The sequence below is a fragment of the Lipophrys pholis genome, assembly GCF_963383615.2.
Source record: "Lipophrys pholis genome assembly, chromosome: 23".
Classification (NCBI taxonomy): domain Eukaryota; kingdom Metazoa; phylum Chordata; class Actinopteri; order Blenniiformes; family Blenniidae; genus Lipophrys; species Lipophrys pholis.
This window is the reverse complement of record NC_137645.1, coordinates 10,004,660-10,028,358: the sequence shown is the minus strand read 5'-3', so window position 1 is coordinate 10,028,358 and position 23,699 is coordinate 10,004,660. Positions and strand designations below refer to the sequence as shown.

Sequence of the window (23,699 nt, the reverse complement as noted above, 5' to 3'; positions counted from 1 at the left end):
ATTGATCGGACTTTATATTCTGGAGCAACAAATAGCCGTAATTCCCCGGTATTTTTATTTCTTTTTTTTTTTTTGGTGAATCGTCTTGCCTCCACTTTTCCACGCGCTGTCATCACACCACTTCCAGCCTCACTGTGGCGGATGAAATATGGATCGCCGAGCTTGTAAACACCAATTTATTTCATTTATTTATTTATTTATTAGGGGTTTAAAGCTCGGGCTCCCAGCCGACGAGTTCCGGGACGTCAGGGGAGGATTTGGAGGCAGGGGGCCTCGGGAACGTTCAACCTGCCGTGAAAAGCTCATTGATTTTTCTTAATAATTTTCCCTCCGGCAACAGTTTTATACTGCTGTTAATTGACTGACCGCTGTGGAAAACACCATGTCGTCCCAGTGTGGACACAATTAGCTGTTGTTAAAGGACATTCGAGTGAAATACAACCATAAAAAAAAAAAAGTCTTATCGAGAGCTACTGCTGAAAATGTAGGTTGAGCTCCTCGTCGTCGACCTGGTATTCTAACTAGGACGTGGTCAGAGTCGCGTCTGGGTTGTGATAACAGCTGTTTGGCCGGGCGGCGTTTCATCCAGTTTTCACCGATGATTGGGAGGAATTTGCCGATCCCCGCCTCCGTGCTCCAAAACTCCCTTCACCTCGAGCGGATTATGTAGGGAGCTGCTCGTTTTGCAGCGTCCGTTTCGGTGAAATCGGGGAAATCGCCGTGTGTGGATTTCCCGTTGTTTTAACTTGAGCCGGGGGAAAATCGAATCATGTGCTCGGGGAATGTAAGAAGAGGGGAACGAGTGTTTATCCCTCTGGGAGGTTCAGTCCAGTTTCCATCCCCCTCGGCTCCTCCGCTGAGAGCTGTGTGGGAACGACCACTTTAGGAGAAAAAACTAAAAAACAAGATCAACAATGTGAGGACGACTTCTCTCTCTTGTAAACTTCTATCCCGGCGATTTAAACCTCTCACTGGTCCGAATGTGGAATTTATCCTCACATCTTCTATCACTGGCTGTCACTTTGTCCATCTATGTCGCCCGATTGGCTTCCGTTGAGGAGGATGCCGGATCTTACCTTTCAGACGGGGAGTGGAGCTTCGTCGAGGTTTGAAGGAGAAATGTCAGATATGCAGAGTTCTCCAAGGCTGTAAACACAGTGAGAGCGAGAGAGTTTTAAAATGAGAGAGAGAGAGAGAGAGAGAGGGAGGCAGGGCATCCCAGTTAAAAGGGGAAAAGGTGGGGGGGGGTTGCCTCGTCTGTATCACTTCAGACTCACTGCAGACAGCTTTATGAGTTTTAGTCCTTGCAAACAGGAAGATTTCAGCAGTTACACAATTCAAAGTAGCTTTTAATAAGGTTTAGATGCACTTTTCATCGCGGCGCCTTAATAAAACAACATATATTTAATACTTTGATTTAGTATTAGTAAAGAAAAAAATAGTTAATTTAATCTGGACTATTCCAATAGCATACTATTTTCTATATAACAGAAAAAAACTGGCTTTTTTATTTTTTGGGGTTTAAATGATCAATAATCCTTATATTAGAAGGACTGTTTTTTTTTTTTTGGGCATTCAATGATTATAATGTACGTTCAGTTTTTCCGTCCGGATGAATGTTTTCTTCATCTTTTCACTGTAAATCTGAGTCAGACGGGTTAAAACAAGATCCTCTGAAGAGTGTAGGGAAGGTGAAAGGGGCAACAAGACTAGGAAAAATAAAGAAAGAGAAGAGAACAGGGAAGAAAAGAGAAACGAGATATGAGAAACGAGAAGAAAAGAAAAAAAAGAAAGAAAAGAGCAGAAAGGAAATTAAAGAAAAATACGAAGGAAAAACAAGAATTTAAGGGGAAAGGAATGAAGAAATGAGAAAAAAGAAAATAGATTAAAAAAAGAAGAATATAAGGAGAAGATCTCGCAAAAGACAATATGAGCAATCTTTTATTTTTGTAAAACAATGAACTATACAGAATCACATGCCGACTGATCTGACGTATCGTGGTACGTGCGAAGATGGATTCGCACAGCGCCTCCTGTGGGATTTACCGACGTCGGTAATAAACGCGAAGGCCGAACGAAACCGAGATGAATCAGCCGCCACCCTCCTTTTAGTGCGTCTCGTGACGCGGCGGCTGGAAAAAAAAAAGGCCTCCGCGCCGCGTGCGATCCAAATGTCACGGCTGAAGCGCTCTATTGTCTTCCATTATCCCGGCGGCCCGGCCAACTGCTGGCACCCGAGCGGCGCGCCGCCAACAGCTGATGGCGCCTCTAAATATACAGCGGGGCCGTGAGCTTGGCGGCGGGAGAGCTGATCCCACTGAAACAGAGTGAATTCCATGTAAAAAAAAAAATAATAATAATACTCATAAATGCAGCCTCATTCGTAATGCAAGCAAGTGTTGGGAAAAGTAGTCCAACAGTAAACAGGAGTTTAATGCAGTACAGGGTAACATGGGGCATTTTAAACTTAGATGTTGACTATATGGAGGACATCTGGAGTGTTGACAGTTCTCTGTAGAACTTAAATTCCCTTGTGGGGGTTCCTCAGGGCTCCGTCCTGGGGCCCCTTTTTCTTTTAGCGCCGACACGCTCCCTCTGGCGAGTGGACGTGGCGGAACTCGAGGTCACTTGTTTTTAGCCCCAATGAGGAAAGGTGAGCGTACAGTGCTGCTTGTGGAGCGGTGACAGTGGAGCGCCGAGCGCTGGAACACCGTGCCGGATCGCTGGTTTGATGCCAGGAACTGTCGGGCCGGAGTGGTTCCTAATGCAGAGCAGCCAATCACTCTGAGTTAAAAAGTAATAACATTCACATTGTAATCACCCCCCCCCCCCCCCCCCCCCGATCTGTTATGCACTACGCAATAATGAGGAAATGTACTGAGCTCAACTTTGTGTCATCAAGCTTTTCTTTTTTTTCCCCTTTTGAGCTGAAAAATAATTTCCAAAACTGCCCCACCAAGAAAAGAGTTTTCCTCCTCTTTTTTTTTTTTTTTTTGCCCCAGGAGTGGTTGTTCTCTGCAGCCATACATGGTGAAATACCAGACTGCTCTGATCTTAGACTGGGAAGAGAGGAAGATACAGGCGGGGAGAAACAACTGGACTGATACAGGACAAACACAGCAGGCCACAGGAAACCGAGCTCAGGAGGCAGGTCGGTGTTCCTGCATGAACGAAGACACAAACCTGACACTGTTATCAGTGTGATGTCAGTAAATATGACTAAACTTGTCCCCCGAGGCCTTCGTGAGGCGATACAAAGCTGAATCTTCTCGGAGAAACTGTTTGAAACCAGAGGAAGTTTAGTAAAAATGCATCGTTTTTGCTTTTTTTTTTTTTTTTTTTTTTAAGAAAAGTTTCACATATATACGGACAACATTTTGGAAATGATGCCCGTTTCCATGGAAACAGCAGAAATGCTGAAAACGTAAAATGTCGGGCGACGACATCCCGAGTCATGCCACTCTGGAGGCGGCCATTGTTGTTATTGTCCAGTGACTCGCGCGTGTGCAGAAGTTCTATTTGTAACGCAGTAGTATAGTAGTAGAAGTTGCATTTTCCCCGCCGTTTCCACGGAGATGGCGCATTCTCAAAAAGTTACACCCAAAACGCAACAACAGTTTTCAATCTTCATTTGAGAATGTCTTTCTTGCAGTGCCACTTTGTGCCACAAGGTGGTGTTTTTTTTCTTCTTATTTCAGCTAAATAACCATCGGTTTTGGACAAACACTTGAATCAAATATTTTTTTTCCACGAATGAACCCCTGGTGAACTTCGCTGCGCTCCGCGAACGCATGACACGGCGACTTTAGCGGATTTTGGAAATGATGCCCGTTTCCATGGAAACAGCAGAAATGCTGAAAACGTAAAAGGTCGGGCGACCACGTCACGAGTCATGCCACTCTGGAGGCGGCCATTGTTGTTATTGTCCAGTGACCCGGGCGTGTGCAGAAGTTCTATTTGCAATGCAGTAGTATAGTAGTAGAAGTTGCATTTTCCCCTCCGTTTCCACGGAGATGGCGCAATCTCAAAAAGTTACACCCGAAACGCAACAACAGTTTTCAATCTTCATTTGAGAACGTCTTTCTTGCAGTACTACTTTGTGCCACAAGGTGGTGTTTTCTTTTTTTCTTATTTCAGCTCAATAACCATCGGTTTTGGACAAACACTTGAATCAAATATTTTTTTTAGACGAATGAACCCCTGGTGAACTTCGCCGCACTCCGCGAACGCATGACACGGCGACTTTAGCGGAGGCTTTAAATAAAAACTGAAATGTTTGCCTCGACGCGTCAGCACGTGCGGGGGGAAGCGAGGAAGCCGTCCCCAACAAAGACCAGCCGCGACGCCGCGTCTCGGGAGACGCCGGCGGCGTCGGTTTGTGGCTTTCGAGCGGCCTGGCCGTCACGCCGCGATACGCGTCGCATCTGCGCGAGGTGGACGAGTGAGGGATGGAGGGAGGCTTCACCCCTTCAGCTGTGTTTACTCTGGAAGACTTACTGCTGCTGTTGGCAGCCTAACACACATTCTCTCTCTCTCTCTCCCCCTCTCTCTCTCTCTCTCTCTCTCTCCCCCTCTCTCTCTCTCTCTCTCTCTCTCTCTCTCTCTCTCTCTATCTCTCTCTTTCTCCCTCTCTTTCTCGGTTCTCCAGATATAGCCAGCTATGCAGAGGAAACGACAGCGAGCGTTTTCCCCCGAGGCCTCTGCCTCACAGCGGGATTTATCCAACACGGACTTCACACAGGACTGGTTTGTCTCTGAAAAGTTGTTAAAGATCAAAAATGGATTTGGGAACAAATGGGCGTCACGGAAAACATTGCTATTTTCCCCACATTAACGTGAAGACAATGGATATTAATGATCTGATGAGTCATCACTTTAATCCTACAAAATACGATAGAATTGAGTTAGTACCACGTATTTTAGAATTCCCCTTTGCCTATATTTGAACCTGTCCCCTACATTCTTTTTACTTAATTCACGACAAGAAAATATATAAATGCAGATTAAAGCTACCAAAAACTATCAATGAATGAAACTTTATTTTGAACACACGAATATATAGAAAAAAAGAAAGAAAGGAAAAGAGAAACATTTCAATTTAAATTGGTAAAACACAAAACAATGACACAAGACATCCCACTTGATCCACATTTGTATGGATCAAGTACTCCTCAAACACAATTTAATTTAAGACCAGCAAATTACACAGACTATGATAAACTGTGGTACTTTTAATTCAGTATCCTCTATTAAAACAAGCAGACCCTTATATCTTTTCTTAAATTGAATTATATTTGCTGACTGTTTTATCTGAGTCCTTAATGTGCTCCACCTCTTTACTCCACCGACAGTGACACGGAAGCGTTTTACTACTACCACTATATCTAAAGACAAGAGGACGTGAGAGCGCCAGCAAAACCACTTAAGGTGGTATTGTCCAGTTATGTACACGATAATGTGCAGATATCAGTATTTGCGTACAGGACTCTCATTCATTGCAATTTCAATAACTTGAAATGGCACAAAAGGAAATGTTGAACTGCCAGAAGTTCAAAGAAAATCTAAATTAGGAACAAAAACAACTCCATCCTGCCTTAAAAGTTGCCATCTCCTTCAGGTGTTCCAGATCCTTGGGTTGTCCCCTTAAAAATGAACAATGGCGGAGACACAGACCGTCACAACACCTAAAACATGCCCGGTCTTTCGTCCATTGAAAGTCGCTGCAGTTTGTTTCACCCATCAAAAGAAACAGAAACCGTGGCAGGAAGCGGTCAGGCCTGCCGAAAGCCACAACAGATTCAGACGCTTCTGAGCGTTTGAACTAGAAAGAGAAGACCCGTCGCTGCAGGTTTGACAGGAGGATGGAGGCCAAACCACAAGTCCTGTCGTCATTTCAAACGCCACCCCGCCCCCATGAATTGAAAAAAAAAACCACCTGAGCAGTGTTGTCCAAAATAATCGCCGCTTTCTCCCCCAGAGATACCCGGCAAACGATCACTCAAAAAACACCCCCTCTCAAACGCCCCCGGGAACGCTCCCCCAGCTAAAAATAACCCCGGTGTGCAGCAGTTCTGGACCCACTTGTCATTCCTCCACAAATAGACCCGACCCACGCATCAACCAGGAGCCCCGATATTGGACGTTTGCTCCGATATCGCTCTGCTTTTGTTGACGTTACCGTTACTAATCCTGGCGGTGGTGGTGGTGGTGGTGGTGGTGGTGGTGGTGGTGGTGGGTGGGGAGGGGGGGTGTTTTATTAAAAAAAAAAAAAATAAAATAAAACACCCTTGCACATAAATATCTGCGAGTGGGACTCTGTGTTTTCTCTCATCCTCCTTCCTCTTCCTCCGCTGCTGTCGGCCTTTAATCCAGCTGAGCTTGTGCAGAGCGGACAAACGTTTTGACAACATGCGGATGGAACGTCGAAGAGGTCGGAGATAAGATTGATTCCTATTTAGCCCCCCCCCCCCCACCTGTGTAATCTCATAATGGTTTGGTCCTTTTCCTTTTGCCCGTGGATCAGTGGAAGTGTCTCGGAGTGGCGGTAACCCGTCGAACCAACAATCGAAGGACGCGTCCCCGCGTCCCCGAGAACCCTCTGCTCTGATTGGCTGCGGAGGCGAGCGCCGAGTGCCGCGATTGGCCTAAAAGGGTCCGACTCCGTCTGATGTGCGGACCAGTTGGACCGGGCGCAGTGGAAAAATAACTGCTCTATTTATAAAGGCCCATTTAAGAAGAACGGGGTCATCTTGGGTGGAACACAAACCAGTCAACATGTGAACTCGCCAGATCCGGCCTCAGCCGCCCGCTGGAGCTGCGACTCTGAGGCGGCCTCTCTCTGTGGAGTTTGCATGTTCTTGTTTTGGGATCGCTTGGTTCCGCCTCGAAACGGACACGTTCAGCTTCTTCCCCTTTTTTTCCAAAAAAAACCTTCGATACCTAAAGGCACAACGTGTGACTCTATAGAACAATCATCCTGCAGAAGTCCTGTTAATACTATTATATAACCACAAAGCTCTCTTTTAGTAAATGTGGACCTTAAAAAGACCCAGAACAATTGGTGTCAATTAAGTGAGATTACACTGCCACCATGTGGGCACATGCGGGTACTGTAGAAGTGTTAAAGTGGCCTTCGATCGTTGGTCTGCCTCTCGACCTGTCAGCCGCTTTCCCTCTAAGCAGCTCTGATGAATCTGCTGCGCGTCAAACAGCCGGCGAGCTGAGGGCAGCGCTCACAGCTAAATAGCCCTTTTGCGCTTCCTCAACGGCCGCCGTGTGACTGCGTTCTAACTGGGTCTATCGCCCAACTGATGAAGTTCACCCACAGGTGTCCACGCCACTGCTTCTAGAATTGCTGCGGCGAGGTCAGACCGCGTTCTTTTAAAGCGAGAAGACGGTATCTTATCGCTCTGTCGGCGGTTTTCGAAACAGACCCACACACACACTTGTGTAATCAGAGAAACGTGGAGGGAAAAGTCCACAATGGGTGTGAAACTTCCGAATCCACCACTCCGACTGTACGAGGTTTTGGCGGTTTGGCGCATATGTCTGCTCCACGAATTCAGTTCGAATTGGTATTTAAACAGTCCTCCGCGCCGCACCATTCACATCCTGACGTCGTGGGACCGACCGACCGATCCACGGTTTCCCGACGTTAAGGCTACACACACACACACACACAGGACGTCCTCAGGCGGAAGCGGCCGCTGGGTGCCCTGGGCAGGTTGAGCAGAGGTCGGGCGAGTCGCAGAGGACTCCAGGCACATTTAAGGAAAGACGAGAGGCGACAAGTATCACGTCCGACCATTTGGAAACCGTCTACTGTCAGCGAGGTACCTGAACACACCACCGGGAGCAGACCTCCTCCTCTGCGCGGACCAGGAACCGACTGCTGTCCTACTTTTGTCATACCGATGGAATAAGGCGGAACAACCACTAAGGCCAAAAGAAAACTGCGAGAGTAGTCCTGACTACCCATGAGACAGATTTGACAGATTTGGCGACACCTTCCCGATTAGGTATCTGTTCTCTCAGGCTGCATGAGGAACGAAAAGTTCAAGTCGTTTCTAAAAAGGGAACCCGTGTGTTTCTATCGTCTTCTGTTACAGTCAGATAGCAGCCCTCCGTATGCTCTGTAGCGCCATGCGTTCACTATATATTTTTATATTTGTCCGTGGCGCAGCAGCGGTGGGCGATGGGGTGAGGCTGGAGTGAAATTACAGGCCCCTCCAAAAGAACAATACTTTTGAGAAATTTGTTCTAAATCTGGGGGGGGGGGGGGGGGGACTGTTTCACATAAACGAAATGTTTTCAGCAAGCGTGTGCTGAAGGGAAAACCACAATCTGATTACATCAAAGTCAAATAATCAGCAGCTTTAAAAAAAAAAAAAAAAAACGAGAAGTAAAAAATGTGTTTTTATGAACTAGTGTGTCGTTTTGAAACGGCAGGAGTCGAAATGTAACATTTATTAAGAATTGCTTGATGCTGGAAGTGTTGCCCTCGAATTGTGCCCTCGAGTTTCTATATATAACAAGTGAGTTCACTTGCTTTTGTCTTGAGAATCACTTCCTCTCCCAACTGTTACACACACACACACACACAAACACACACACACACACACACACACACGCACAGGAAATAACCTTCATTATGGTAGGTGGATGTTCGTCTGTTCGGCTCTGAATGCGACGAGGGCGATGATGAAGATGGCTCCTGCCTCCACCATCTTTCTGCTTCTGCTCTGCTGCCCCGTCGTCGTCCCGGCAGGTACAGATTGTGTCTTTTTTTGGGGGGTATTTTGTTAAACAATTTAATTCAATGTAAAGTCACATCGTGTGTGTTTTGGTGTTTTCCGTCTTTGCACCTCTCTCATTCGTTGTTTTAAAATCATTTAAAAAAAAAAAACTAAACGTCCTGTTTCACCCCTTTCCTTTACTTTTGTAATTATACTTTATGTGTTTGATTTAATTGAAGCTTATGATTTATGTTTTGTTACTTCCTCTGGAATAGAAAACCTGACGTAAAAAGATTAAGAACCTGCTGATGGTAAATGAGATAAAATGTCTAAAAATATTTCCCATATCATTTCCAATATTCTCCATAATGGTTGAAATTGATTAATATGTTTGAGGTCCCACTAAATTACACTTTTTTACCTATTTCGACGTATGTTTACTGGAATATGAGACATATTCAGAACCTGAACGGCAGAGTCATTCTTACTCGAGTTTAAAACCATTTAGGGATTTAAAAACAAGTAATGTATAGTAAAATAATAAGCTATAGAACCTGAAATAATATGAAATATATGAACAGTCTTAATGGAATTGTAAATTACAAATTAAATTTTTTTTTACATAGAGACATACATACAGTATGATAAAATAAAAAAAATGTATACCGTTTATAGTAACATTCTAAATACTGTAAATTTCTAGTATTTTTTTGCATACTTTCCTGAGTTGTTTTTTTTTAAGTTTTCTGCTTTCATTTGTTTTTCTAAACACACAGTTTTTTGGGTTTTTTTTGTTTTTTGTTTTTTTTTGACCACAGGAAATGTGCCAGCACTTGTTGACGTGTTTTCTGCGGTAAGTATGCTGAGCGTTAAAATGGAGGACGACTGAGTGGGTTTTCTGCGCTTGCGTTGCCGACAGCCTTGCTCAGAGACAACAGGATATAACCACGTCGAAAAGCTGATCTGTGCAGGACGGCCGCGGTTTCATTTCTTCACCTTTCTGATGCGCATTCTGTGTCAAAGCTGCGTTTACAGGAAAGAAGCAGCTCAGGGTTGGGGGGCGGGGGGGGGGGGGGGGGGGGGGGGGGGGGGGTGTAGAATTCAAACCAAGATTCAGGCCTGAACGAGCACACACACACACACACACACACACACCATCAGATGAGTCTTTCTTCTTTCTTAAAGAGCCCCAGAACCAGTGTGACAAGTACGTGGCGGTGGGAAAAGACTTAGTCGTGCCTCTGAACTCCAAGGTGAAAGAGCCACATCAACTGACGTGGCGTCACAATATAACGGCGATCTTCGCCCGAAGAGGCAACCTCGTCAGACTGGGAAATCCCGACGACGTGGACGAGAGCGGATCGCTGAGGCTGAAGGGTCTGACCGCCAACCAGTCGGGGATCTACACGCCGGAGGTTATAAAAAAAGACCGAACGGCTGAGCAAGATTTGAAGCCGATCCGTCTGTGTGTGATCGGTAGGTCGTGACAAAAAAGAAATCCAAGTGTCGGGTTGTCGTTGAAAAGTTTGACTGAAACAAATGTCCTGCCGTCTGCAGACCCCGTGTCTGAGCCCAGAGTAGACGTCAAGTGCCAAGAGGACGGCGCAAAAGTCACTTTCACCTGCAAAGTTCAGGATGTGAGCAACGAGCAAGTGTCCAGCTTGACCAAACATCGGTTTTTCGACCGGCGAACGGTAACGCTGGAGCTATTTTCTCTGTTTTTCCTCCTCTCGCGCAGAAAGACATACCGCAGAAGAAGAACCTGACCGTGGTCTGGTCTAAGAATCGTGAGGCTTTTGGCAGAAAGGGTGACTGGACTCTCAGATTCGTCGCCAAAACTGTGGCAAACGACAAATTCACTTGCCAAATTTCCAACCCGGCCATCTCCGCGGACAGTCAGGCCGTTACACAAACCTGCTTCAAACCCGGTGAGCATTATAAAGTTTTTTTCATAATTATAATTCCATTAGATAAAGCCAGGTACTACTTTCTAAATGCCTGAAAATCCTGTCGTCCTGCGACATATGTTCACTTTTACCCTTTTTGTGTTCAATTTAATGACTAAATGCATCCATTTCTTTTTGAAGTTTTCCCTGAGGAAGTATTGGGCATTAGCATCTGGGTTTTCGTTGGCGGTGGAGGAGGTACGTCCGGTTTTCTGTGTGAAGAGACTCTCCCGTTCACCAACAGTAGCTCGCGAACCACCACATTTCAACGCGACAATTCTCATTCTCATCAGGCGTCGTTCTGATGCTGATCGTCGTTGTCATCTTTTGCTGTTTTCGGACCCGGCGGATGAAGCGCATGCGACTAAAAGGCAAGAAGGAACCAAAACGGTGTCCCTCAGGGTCACGTGTCGGGACTCCGTCTCTTTTCTGTTCATTAAAAATCCCTGAACCGGTAGGCTCAACTTTTGGCAGGTATGTACTGTCAAACGTACATGTGGAGCTGACGTTTGCCACATTCACAACGTCTTCAGGACAAGGGTTACAAAAAGTGCAAAAAGATTATAGGGACCAAATCAAAACTAAATGAAATTCTAAATAAAGTAAATTTTTTTAATTAATTTTTTTTAATTTTTTGAATTATTTCTCAACTTTTTTGAACAGAGGAGGGGGAGCTTCGTTTGCAGTGGGCCGACACTGGTCATCAGCATCATGATCGTCACCATCATCAACACAATCAACCTGGTCATCATCATCATCATCATCGTCATCATCAGCACTCCCACCAGCAGCAGCAGCACCAGCAGCAGCAGCACCAGCAGCAGCAGCAGCAGCCGGCCGGCCACACTGGACCCCGACCGAGTCGCTCCAGGCAGAACCGCGACCAGCAACACCCTCCAATCCCCAAAACCCCCAACAACGGCCAGCCGCTGCCCACCCCCCGCGGGGCGGCCGCAAAGGTAGGGATGAACCAGCCCCCGCAGTGCAAAACCAGGCCGCAGGTGACCCCGTCTGACCTCACCCCGTTTCCTGTTCTACATTCCTCCCTTAGGGGCTTGGTGACGCCGACGCCGAGCAGCCCCCTCCTCTTCCTCACCCCAGGAAGAAGGTGCCCAGAGCTCAGAGGGTGTGACACAAAATTAGAATTTAAAAAAATGATCCCCTTTCATTCACAATCTATGCATAAAGATGTATTTATATTGCAAAGGACAACAAATCATGACCATTGTGGGAAAAAAAAAAAAAAGTGTCGTCAAGTTCTGAAGCGCCTTCTCCTGCCAGTGAACCCGTCGGAAACTGAGTCATTTTCTTCTCAAGACGAAGGCAGAGTCAAAGTGATGCATGCAAACTGTGTGTACAGAGGAGTACTTCCTGTACTCGGAGAAAACACACACACAAAAAAAAAAGAAAAACCCCTTACCATAAAACACGTTTAAAACATGTTTATTTTTTTTTTTTTTTTGAGGTGTGTGTTTGAAGTCAGATCGTGGCATTTCACAATTCGAGATTTCCTGTTCCACTGAAACGAAGTGCAGTATTTTTAGGTCTGTGGTATTTCGTCATCAGTAACTGTGTGTTTTTCTTCAGACTTACCACCAGATGGCGCTCGAGTTGTATTTGCCGCTTCGTGGCCGTTTTGCGCCTCATGCACTTCAATGTTTTTCACATGGGCAGTCATGTTTAAAACTTTTTTTTATTATTATTATTGTTGTATATTCTGATTCATTGACTCATGAAATTATTGTGTGAATCAATTGTTGCTGTATCAAACTAATCAAATTGAAATGGAAGCTGCAACGACTCCTGTGTTTTCACTTTTATTTGATCTCATGTGATTCAATTCAATTCAGTTTTATTTGTAAAGCGCTAAATCACATCAACAAACATCTCAAAGCGCTCTTACAATGATAGAGTACAACAGAACCCAACTAAACCCTTCCAAAGCAGCAGATGGAACAAGCAACAGTGGAAACCAGGAAAAACTCCCTCGCATGGAGAGAAGTTCATAAGAAGTCCCTCATCAGGAAGAAAGCGTGGGGCGGACCCTAGACTCTGGAAGGACGGCCATCCGCCTTGACCGGTTGGGGGGAGAAGTACATGGGATAGGACAGGGAGAGAGAAGAATAGAAGAGGGAGAGAGAGAGTGGCAGACAGGCCAGATAAATACAAATACTAAGAAAAGTCTATGATGAGCGTTGGTCTGATGATGAGCCAATCTCAGTCTGGAGTTTAAAGGCCGTGCCGTTGCGGTGGGGTCCCGGTGCTGTGGTGGGGTCCCGGTGCTGTGGTGGGGTCGGGTAGTAGGACCGTCGTAACTCCACTCTGTGAGTCTTGGGTCTGATCCCCTGGATCCTGCTCTCCTCCTGTCAGGGAGAAAAAAAGACGGCGGCAGTATCTGGTGGCTCCAGTAATGTTGTTACACAGAGAGAAAGAAAGAAAGACAAGAAACAGAAGCTCCAAATGTAGAGTTACTCCCGTTAACGGGAGAGAGAAAATCCCCTCAGCAGTCTAGGCCTATAGCAGCTCAACTTAGTGGTCCTATTTTATTCCTAATGATAAGCTTTATCAAATAGGAAGGTTTTTAGTCTACTCTTAAATAAACTAATGGTGTCGGCCCTTCGGACCGAGGCTGCTAGTTGATTCCAGAGTAAAGGAGCCATATGGCTGAAACTCCTGCCTCCTGTTTTACTTTTATGGACTTTAGGGATTACCAACAGTCCTGCATCCTCAGAGCGAAGGGCTCGTGGAGGGTGATAAACTTCTAGAAGTTTCTCCATATAGGACGGAGCCTTCTGATGAAGAGTTTTATATGTGATCAGAAGGATCTTGAATTCTATTCTAGATTTAATTGGAAGCCAGTGTAAGGATGCTAAGACTGGGGAGATGTGCTCTCTTCTTCCAGTTCTGGTTAGTAAACGTGCAGGAGCGTTCTGCACTAGCTGTAAGGTCCTAACAGAGGAGTTTGGGCATCCTGACATTAGGGAGTTACAATAATCTAATCTTGAAGTCACAAAGGCAGGAATCATTTTTTCTGCATCTTTGAAGGACAAGAAGTTTCTAATTTTTGCAATATTCCTTAGATGGAAGAAGGCTGTCCTGGAGACATGTTTAACATGGGAAATAAAGGACAGATCCTGATCAAAAATAACACCCAGGTTCCTAATATCACTGTTAGAGGTTAAGGTAATATTATCTAAGGTAATCAGACTATCTGAAAAGTAATCCCTGAGCTTTTTAGGACCTATGATTAGAACCTCAGCCTTGGATGTGTTGAGCATTAAGAAGTTGATAGACATCCAGGACTTAACGTCCCTGAGGCAGGACTCTAATTTAACAAGTTGGTCGGCCTGATTGGCTTTAATTGATAAATATAGCTGAGTATCATCTGCATAACAATGAAAGTTAATGTTGTGTTTCCAAATAATATTTCCGAGTGGTAACATATAGAGATTAAACAATATGGGTCCGAGGACGGAGCCTTGTGGTACTCCACACCGGACCCGTTCATGCATTGAAGATTTGTTATTTACATGAACAAATTGAAACCGGTCAGATAAATATGATTTAAACCAGTTTAAGTCTAAGTTTTTAATGCAGACGGCATCTTCTAATCTCCTTAAAAGTATATTATGATCGACAGTATAAAATGCGGCACTAAGGTCCAGAAGAACTAAAGCAGATAGAAGAGCTCTATCTGAGGCCATTAGAAGGTCATTAGTAACTTTTAGCAGTGCAGTCTCTGTACTGTGGTTCATTCTGAAGCCGGACCGAAAGTCCTCTAACAGATTATTCTCCTGCAGATAATCCTGGAGTTGTTTAGCGACTACTTTCTCCAGAACCTTTGACAGGAAAAGGAAGGTTGGAGATCGGCCTGTAGTTTGAGAGAAGGCTTGTGTCTAAGTTTGGCTTCTTAATGAGAGGTTTAATAACTGCTAGTTTAAAGGATTGTGGCACATAGCCTATTGTTCGAGACTGGTTAATAATTGCGAGTATAGAATTATTGATTAGTGGCAGTGCCTCTTTCAGAATTCTAGTAGGAATTGGGTCCAACATGTGATGAATCATTAGATTGGAGTTTTTGACCTTCGTACCAGACGTTTTGGAACGAAAAATTGCATTTAAATGGCTAAACCAGTGTTCAATCGGCAGTATTATTTCAAATTCTTTCAGTCTCTTTTACACGGAGTAATAACTTTATTGTATTTTGTGTTCAAAATGTGCAGACGAATTATCTGTGCAGCCACAAGGAGGCGATCAGGCTCCATGTTTCTCACCAGGGGTTGGAGATGAAGCACAATCAGCCTGATTTATAGGCTCATTTAAAAAAAACACAAAAAAAACCCCACCAATCCGATGAGTTCGGGTCAGCTCTGTGCTCGAGTCCAAATTGAGTCCGGTCTACTGTGAGCGTCAATCATTGCGCGGACGCTCCCAGCCAGAGCATATTTCCGTGGACGCAATTGATCTCCCGCAAACTTTTCATGCCGCTCCCTCCGGACAGCGACCGGCAAAGTCAGGAGTGCAACGGGGATTTCCAGTTCAGGCGGCCGCGTTGTCCGGGACGCGTCATATAGGAGCGTTGGCACACGACAAAAAGTCCATTAAAAAGCAGACGTAGTGCCAAGAATCCATGACCCAGTTAATGACTGATGGAGGAGTTGTCGAGCGAGATAAGGCTGCATCCTGTGTGAGTCGGTGCGCGAGTTGGTTTGAACAGGTGTTTGCGCGGCGACGCGAGGCACGGTGTCGAGACCACATACAGGATCTGCGCCGCACCCGGCGGCTCGTGTCCTCACTACACACACACACACACACACACACACACACACACACACACACACACACACACACACACACACACACACACACACACACACACACACACACACACACATACGGTTCAAAAATAGGATCTCAAAGCAGGAGGGTCCCCCGTGAAGCTTTAACCTCTGACCCGGAGGGTTGCAAACCCAAGCTCCTCCGCTCCTCTCGGGCTGCCGCGGGGTCCGAGGCTGAAGGCTGAACTTTGCCCTTCCCAGTGGATCTGTGTAAATACACAGCGTGCGCCCGACCACAGGACTGGAACTGACAACGGGAATGTGTCAGCGGCGGTCCAAGTGCAGCCCACCGGGAAAACGAAAACGTGAGAGCACGGAGATATGGACAATGCTTAGTTATTGAGAAGTGATGTACTTGTTTTGTTGTTGCTTTTTTTTGTCTCATTAAAACTGAAACACTTCCTATCTGCGCTGGCGTATTTGCATGATTACGACACTGTTATTAGAAAAAGTCTGGAGGAAAGTGTGAAATGTGTGTTTTAGGTACCCACATCTCTGAATTCTATATTTATGGCCCGCCTCTGCCATAAACTCCTTTCTAATCCCCCCTAAACTAACCTTTCCGTTCTCCGTGGCGGCTCCTTGTGTTCAACAATCCACAGTTTTAGATATTTCATGGTTTATTGGTTCATCACAGGACTTTTCATCACTTCCTTTCGATGCATCCTACTGGGAGAATTGTCCGGTCACAATTTGGGCTCTCTGGTGTCGTAGTCCAGAGCATGTCGCTCGAGACCAGACCATGTTAAGACCAGTAAAGATTAAAGGGGCAAAGATCGAGTCACGACATGAGACTTAGAGCATCTCAAGACCAAGACTTTCAGGGGCAGAGACCAAGACAAAGACTTTAAGGGGCCGAGACGGAGCCAAGACCAAGACAAGAGCATCTCAAGACCAAGACTTTCAGGGGCATAGACCAAGACAAGACCAAGACTTTCAGGGGCAGAGACCAAGACAAGACCAAGACTTTCAGGGGCATAGACCAAGACAAGACCAAGACTTTCAGGGGCAGAGACCAAGACAAGACCAAGACTTTCAGGGGCATAGACCAAGACAAGACCAAGACTTTCAGGGGCAGAGACCAAGACAAGACCAAGACTTTAAGGGGGCCGAGACGGAGCCAAGACCAAGACAAGACCAAGACGTTAAGGAGCCAAGGCCACAGTATTCCAAGACCAAGAAGACTTTAAGGGGGCCGAGACCGAGCCAAGAGCAAGACAAAGAGCATTCCAAGATGAAGACAAGAGCATTCCAAGATGAAGACCAAGACCTGAAGGAGAAAATAGCAAGACCAAGCCGGGAGCATCCCAACACCAAGACTAGACCAACCCTTTCAGAGGCAGTTACTGAATCAAGACCAAGTCCTTGAAAAATGTGGTCTTGAGTACTACAATACCCGTAATAATCATCTAAATTGTGGCAAATACACGTTTTGTTAAATGTCCCTTGGTTCCTGTGCTTGTGGTGGCCACCAGGGGTGATCGGGGCTGGCGGTGGATCTATTTGAATGAGTTGATTTGCAAGATTTGAATCTTGATCAATCACATGATTGTTTCCTCTCGGATTTCCATGGAATGCACGGTGCAGGGAACCGCGAGGAGCCGCGGGGGGGATCTGGTGTCAGAAGCGGAGGATGTGGGAATAAATGTTGGGAAATGTCTCTCTAATTCTCTCCACCTGGGACCTCCTCCTCCAGACCGTCACCTAACTTCCGGCCACTCTCTCTCTCTCTCTCTCTCTCTCTCACACTCCCTCCCCCTCTCTCTCTCTCTCCTTCATTCCCGCACACCCTCACTCCCGACAAGTCGCCCCGGTGTCCGCTCCGTCAGTGTGGCCCGAGGACAGCGCTCCTTCCGCGGGGCTCTTCGGACTTTTCCTCCTCCAGTTGGATTTTTACCGGGCACCGCGGTGAGCGGCGGATTGGCGTCGCGGCTCCGCCCGGCGTGCGGTGCTGTGTGACTGCACACACACACACCTCGGGAGTTTTATTATCGGTATCACCCCGGCGCAGGACAAAGGCGCACGGAGCGGGCAAACCCAAGAAAAAGGCGTAAGATTGGAATAAGAAACGAGTGAGGATGGATAGATGTCTCCTTGCTCTCGCTGTCGGGGTCCTAATGCTCGGTAAGACACGCTGCTGTTGATACCTCATGAACTCCAATGGAGAATCTGCATGTGTTGAGCCCCGTTTAGAATATGGCGATTGTAACACTTTCCGTTTTAGTACTTCATTGTACCTCTCAGCAAGCCTCACTTCAAGCATTTCTGTATCGTCAACCTCCATTTGTCAGTTCGGCTAAGGCCAATCCAGTTAAAAACCTATGTATCTCTTGCATTTTAAACTTATTTAACTGAGCAGACACCGCCTCTGACGCCTCACCCTGTGAGGTTTGTCCGCGTGCAACAAGCGAGAAGATGAAAATCAATTCTAATTTAGATGAGGTATATGTGTCGTGTCATATTTAAGATCATGCCGATTTAAAAAGTGAACGTATAACTTTAAAGTTGAATCGTTAGATTGAGCGTTGAGACCTGGTTGCTTCAGAAAATTATGAATCATTGTAAAAGGTCGGCGTTTGTTAACAGAGCTTGGTACCATAATTTCTCCCTGAGGAAACATTTAATTCAAAGAAAACGAAGCTATTTCCAGGGAAATGACCTTCAATCCACTTAATGGAATAACTTGACATTTTAAAATGAGGAATTAGAAAGAGGAAATAGCCCAAATTTGGCCTGTCAGCTTGTGATTAGAAGGGGGTTTAAAAAAAAAAAAAAAAAGCACTAATTAACCAACATGGAATGACATGAGCTGGGCAGGAGTGGAAATGGCCTGGCCCTCATAATTAGATGTATCATTTGACTTGTGTCCACACTACACTAATTATCAGGCTTGGTTTAGTGCCTGGTCATTAGGGGACAAACTAGGACTTGTTTCTGGCCCTACCTGAAGACTGAAGCTGCCATATGTTTATGAGCCTAACATTGAATGCCATAGGGGTTCTGCTAGTGTGTGTGTGTGTCGGTGTGTGTGTGTGTGTGTGTGCGCTGGGACTTGGCTTAAATTAGTGCAGTGTAAGGTGATCTAATGTGGCCAGCTCTCCTGCAGCGTGCGTTTCTGTAGACGTGTGTGTTTATCCTGCCGAAGAGGAGAAAGGCCATATTACAACAATTTATTTGCACTTTAATGAGGGCTATGGGGGTTGTGTCCAGATCGCCGGTGCCTCGGGTGGTCCCATCTGCAGGGCCCCCGGGTCCCAGCTCTCGGACCTCCCACATGCCGTGCACACGGTCAGACTGGGCTACACTTTAACTTCTGCTTATCATAACCACCAGACTTTCCTTTCCTGTTCCCAGCGTAATACATGCATCACAATTATTTCCCAAGACTGTTTGGGGAGGCTCGGTTGCCATAATCTATGTCGTCTTAGATCATCTTTGCACCTCGCGCAGAGCGTCCTCCTCTCACTCTGAGTCAGTGCGCGGCACCAGGCTGATGCTTTCTTAAGATTTCCCAAAAACTTTCTGCTGGCAGTCCAAGTTCACAGACACCCTGGAGGGTCCCTGTGCGAATCCACCCACGTTCATTGTGCACAGTCCTGTGAGGAACAAACGACACTGTGTCGGTTCACCGATGTTAACAAACCCTGGCCGTGACACCCCCCCCACCCCCCACCACCTCCAGTTGAGCTCAACTATAGTCACGTGACGTCACCGATTAAAACGTCTCACGACTGACTCGCATCCCTTCGTTTCTGCCGGTAATCTCTCAGAAAAGAGGGTGAACCGGAATACACAGCGGGGGGGGGGGGGGGGGTTCTGACTTGTTACTGGGCGGAGAGAAAAGCCCACACTCGGCGGGCTCCCATCGCACACAACGCCAGGCCAACTGCCAAAAAAAACCACTCAACGATTGATGAACTCTCAAGTATTGACGGCGCACACGGGCCTTTTCAGGAAGGCCATTTTTAAACCGGGACTGACCCAGTTACTGGTTGATATTTCACCAGGTGTAGATTAAGGGAGAGGCGAGGTCGATCTGGTTACAGGATGTTGACTCACTCAAGGTTTTCACACGTTCCTCTCAGCTGGAATGTCCAAGGTCAGCACTTTTTCTCAACCGAGAACTCCACAGTCCAAACCGATCCGGGCTTCGAGACCACCGTCATTAATACGGCTTCTGTTTAGTTTTCTGGTTTCCCCACTTTGTTTTTCTTTTTTGGCATCTCCTTAAGGTGGATGCTCGGCCCGTGTGGTGACGGTGTCTCCCGGGCCGTTGGTCCGCGTGGAGGGTCAGCCGGTCTCCATCAAATGCAACGTCAGAGAGTACTCTGGACCTCGCGAGCAGGTAATTGTTCTCCCACCGTGAGCTGGGGTCGTGCCGCCTTGCAGCGCCCGGTTCCCTCACGCCGTTCCCCCCCCCCCCCCCCCCCCCCCGCAGGACTTCGAGTGGACGATGTCCCGGGATTCGAGCGGATCGAAAATGAAGATCATCTCCACCTTCGACGCGGCGTACTCCCACCCGTCGCTCAGCAAGCGGGTGGCGTCCGGCGACATCTCGGTGGTGCGGCTGCAGGACAACGAGGCGGAGCTGAAGATCGCCGAGGCCAAGTCGGTGGACGGCGGCTTCTACTGGTGCCAGACGCCGAGCACCGACGTCATCATCAGCGGCAACTACGAGGCTCAGGTCCAGCTCACGGGTACGAGAAGCACGTTTGGCCGAACGGCGTCTTTTCACTCAACGGCGGCTTTAACGGGCCTTTAATGAGCCACGTCGATACTCAAGTTGATTTTGCATTATTACCGTAATTTCCAGACTATAAGCCGTGTTTTTTTTTTTTTTTTCTTTCCACACGTTTTGAACCCGGCGGCTTAATGGATTTTTACGGGTTAATGAGCTTCGTGATGCGTTCAGGTTGCGTCACGTAATTCTGAACTTTCAGTTTTTTCTTTTTAAATTTGGAGGGTGCGGCTTATATTCAGGTGCGCTCAGTTGTCTGGAAATTACGGTAGTTTATTTTGTATGTTATCAGGGACCACGTCCTGAGAACATTCATCTTAAAGATGTTTTGTACCAGATTTAGCCGAGGCTCGTTTCCATCTGCAGTCCCCCCGGGGCAGGAACACAACATTATAACGAGTATTACTAATATAACCTACAGTAAAAATGATTAACATTAGCAATAACCATTAAAATGTATCACCGGGTTTCGTATTCATACCGAATACTAAAACGGATCATACAACAATGCAATGGACAGTTTGAAAAGACTAATGCTGACACGGCTGGTTTTCCATAAAGTGCCACTACAACCTTTTTGAATTGAAACTTGTTCCAGACACTTCAGGAGGTGAACCCAAAACCTCTCGGGGCAGATTTTGAATCGTATGAGCCGATTACCAAAGACACGAGCCTTTATTCATGAACCTTTTGACCTCTCGCGCCACGTTAGCGCGGCGTCCCCCCCCCCCCGCTCGTTGACGTCAAACCGGAGTCGCGTATCGTTCGGCTCCCGGGGACGTCTAAACGCGAGCCTGTGTAACAAGAATGAATCTGCCAGGAGACGTCGGGACAGATTCGCACGATATGATTACACTTTGTCTGACGCTCGCTTAATTTAGATGACCCCAGAGGTCTCAACCTGGGATGTCGGGCCCCGTTCCGATTTTTAAAAATTGTTTTTTTTTTTTTTTTTTTTTACTCACAAGTCACTCTTATCTCAAAAAGAGTTCTATTCGGATTTATTCACACCAGGCCCAGGCCCTCGATCATATGTGGAACCCATTCTGATATTTATTCTGCGTGCGACTGCTTCGACGTCACAGATAAGCGCCGGAGGACGCGGCTCCGCCAGAATAAAAGCTGTGCTCTTTTTTCTTTTTTTTTCCCCCCCTCATTCTCCTTGTCTAGATTCTGTCGACTCATGTTTTAACCGCTCGGACATGAATCGACACGCTGACCTGTGTTGCTAGATATGGCAGGTATCCCCCCCAAGTTATATACTATATGTATATATATATTTAATAGTTTTACGATGTGAACATGATTCCTATACAGGCTGGTTTCTATTGAGGCGTCTTCTGCGCTCTGGAGGCCGTCGTTACCGGGATCTTCGCCAAAAGTTCTCTGTGCTCCGATTTAATTCAGGCTATTTCCTGACAAAGAAACACGAGCTCAGCAGTTTTCTTTGGATTTAATTGGATTTCTCCCCTCGCAGTTTTCCTCGATGATAATTAAACACATACTCTCTTGATTTAAATCCACTGTGAGGAACTTATGAGGACAACTCTTTTTATTTTAAATTTTTTATTTTTTTTTCCCCTCGGTTAAATCTGATCCGAACGAACGTCTCTTAGCGCCCGAGATTTCCGCGCTCCGCAAACGCTCGTTGTCTGACGGCGGGTTGAGTTCGCCGGATGATGCGGCGTCATGTTCGGCTGCGCTCCGCTTCGCAGCACGCCTCCTCCCCAGACGCCTCGTTAAATTTAGACCCGAATTAACTCGGCGGTGTCGCGTACATGTAGAGCATATGTATTCAGCGGGAGTTTGCGCGTTTTTTTTTTTTTTTTTTTTCCCCCGCCGTTCGAGGGAGAGGATGTTTGCCACCGAGACGGCTGCTGCCGGAGCTGATGAGTTAGATCCCTACCAGTTGAGACATGTGCACCACATTTATCTGACTCACACACACTCTTTTACACACACACACACACAGCCTCGATTGCCCCACTGAGGCTGTTTGGTTATGTAAGACATGAGCGAAGTCGAGGTCGCCGAGGGTTTGAAAACTCCTCTCAGGCTAATTTTAATTGATAGAGCAAAGCGCGGATTATTTGCACTGCCTTTGTTGTCTGCCATAGACGGTTAGATCAGCGGCTCATCCACCCTCCTCCACCGGTGTCCACAACGGCCACCGAGGACCGGTTTGAAGCCGTCCTTCCGTAATGCTCATTAGGTTTTAGATCATTGTGGGGGGGGGGGGGTCAAACATGAGGCCCGTGGGGCCAAAACTGGCCCAGTCCGGCCAAACTACAACTAAACAACTCTAACACGACGGCAATGCTGGAGACGGTGAACGCCAGTCATTCCCATATTTTCCTAAAATCCATTTAAAATTAAAAAAATTAATATATATATATATATATATTCCTGTGGATCAGCTGTTTCGGCTATGACGTCCCCCCGTGATGTCAGACTTCTATATCTGTATATAAAATAACTTAAAAAGAAAACCAGAAACTAGTACAGACCTGAACCTCCTGACCTCCAACGATGGGTGGATTTGGTTAAGGGGCAGTTCACGATGGGAAGAAATTTACTTTCTCTAATATGAAAACACGTGTATTGCTACTATCCTCCGTCCTGTCTTTTTCTTTTGTGTTTTATTTGGTTCTATATAGGGACGTCCCGATTACACTTTTTTGCCCCCGATACCGATCCGATTTTTCAGAATTGAGTATCGGCCGATACCGATACTTTCCCGATCCGATACTCACATTGCCATTGCAAATATACTCGATAGTCTATTTTTGGAGCGACTAAGACGTCTGAAGCTAAAAGCACTATTGGCAGAAGCTTTGTTGAGCTAGAAATGATTGTAAAACTCACTTATTGAATCAATATTCTTCTCTTTCTCTTTAGTTGTTGTTATAAACTGAGGGTACATCCACACGACGAAAAAAATGATCTTTTGTTCTCCCTGGCCTTCTCCCAATAAACCGTCCACACCTCACTATGAACACGGCTCAACACAAGGCTTCAGGGCATGTAGTACACAGGCCAGGCCTTTAGGGGCGCTGTGACTCACCAAACACAATAAAAAAGCAGAAGAAGACAGACCACATAGAAATTTAGAAGTAGACTTCTGCACATAAACACATAAACCACTATATATAACTCTAGTTTTATAGGTCTATGGCCCCGCTCCGCCTGCTTCTAGCTTCTGCAGCTCGACCGGAGCTTGTAGTCCCTGATTTTTTTTTCTTTTAGATCGGCGGGGTGATCGGCTGGATTTGCCCGATCCCCGATCACTCACAAATCACAAATATTGGCCCTAATCCGATATCTACCGATCGGATCGGGACATCCCTAGTTCTATATAATGTCAAAATGCTCAACCGAAAATAGTTATATCACAAGAAAAAGATGGCTGCCTCATTGCAAAAGCTGTCAGGTTGTAAAATAA

At 46.3% G+C, this 23,699-nt stretch overlaps 2 protein-coding genes across 3 annotated transcripts in view; both read left to right on the top strand.

Annotated features, from left to right (window-relative positions):
- Positions 1 to 8,563: 8,563 nt before the first annotated feature.
- On the top strand, positions 8,564 to 12,481 carry LOC308127670 (uncharacterized protein). Of its 2 annotated transcripts, XM_080492867.1 has the most exons (9): positions 8,654 to 8,767; positions 9,554 to 9,588; positions 9,989 to 10,211; positions 10,293 to 10,372; positions 10,474 to 10,663; positions 10,823 to 10,879; positions 10,975 to 11,052; positions 11,345 to 11,640; positions 11,733 to 12,481. In XM_080492867.1, exons 1-9 carry the CDS (start codon positions 8,662 to 8,664, stop codon positions 11,811 to 11,813), a joined length of 1,146 nt encoding a protein of 381 aa, XP_080348993.1. In that variant the 5' UTR covers positions 8,654 to 8,661; the 3' UTR covers positions 11,814 to 12,481. The 2 variants fall into 2 exon arrangements, with proteins under 2 accessions (XP_080348992.1, XP_080348993.1); XM_080492866.1 differs by lacking the exon at positions 9,554 to 9,588 and having other exon boundaries at positions 8,564 to 8,767; positions 9,921 to 10,211.
- Positions 12,482 to 17,480: 4,999 nt separating this feature from the next.
- Positions 17,481 to 23,699, top strand: part of LOC308127672 (prostaglandin F2 receptor negative regulator-like) — a 45,383-nt gene continuing 39,164 nt past the window's right edge. The window contains 3 exon segments of the mRNA XM_080492869.1: positions 17,481 to 17,643; positions 19,752 to 19,864; positions 19,958 to 20,216. Coding sequence (XP_080348995.1) covers positions 17,598 to 17,643; positions 19,752 to 19,864; positions 19,958 to 20,216 — 418 coding nt within the window. The 5' untranslated portion in view covers positions 17,481 to 17,597.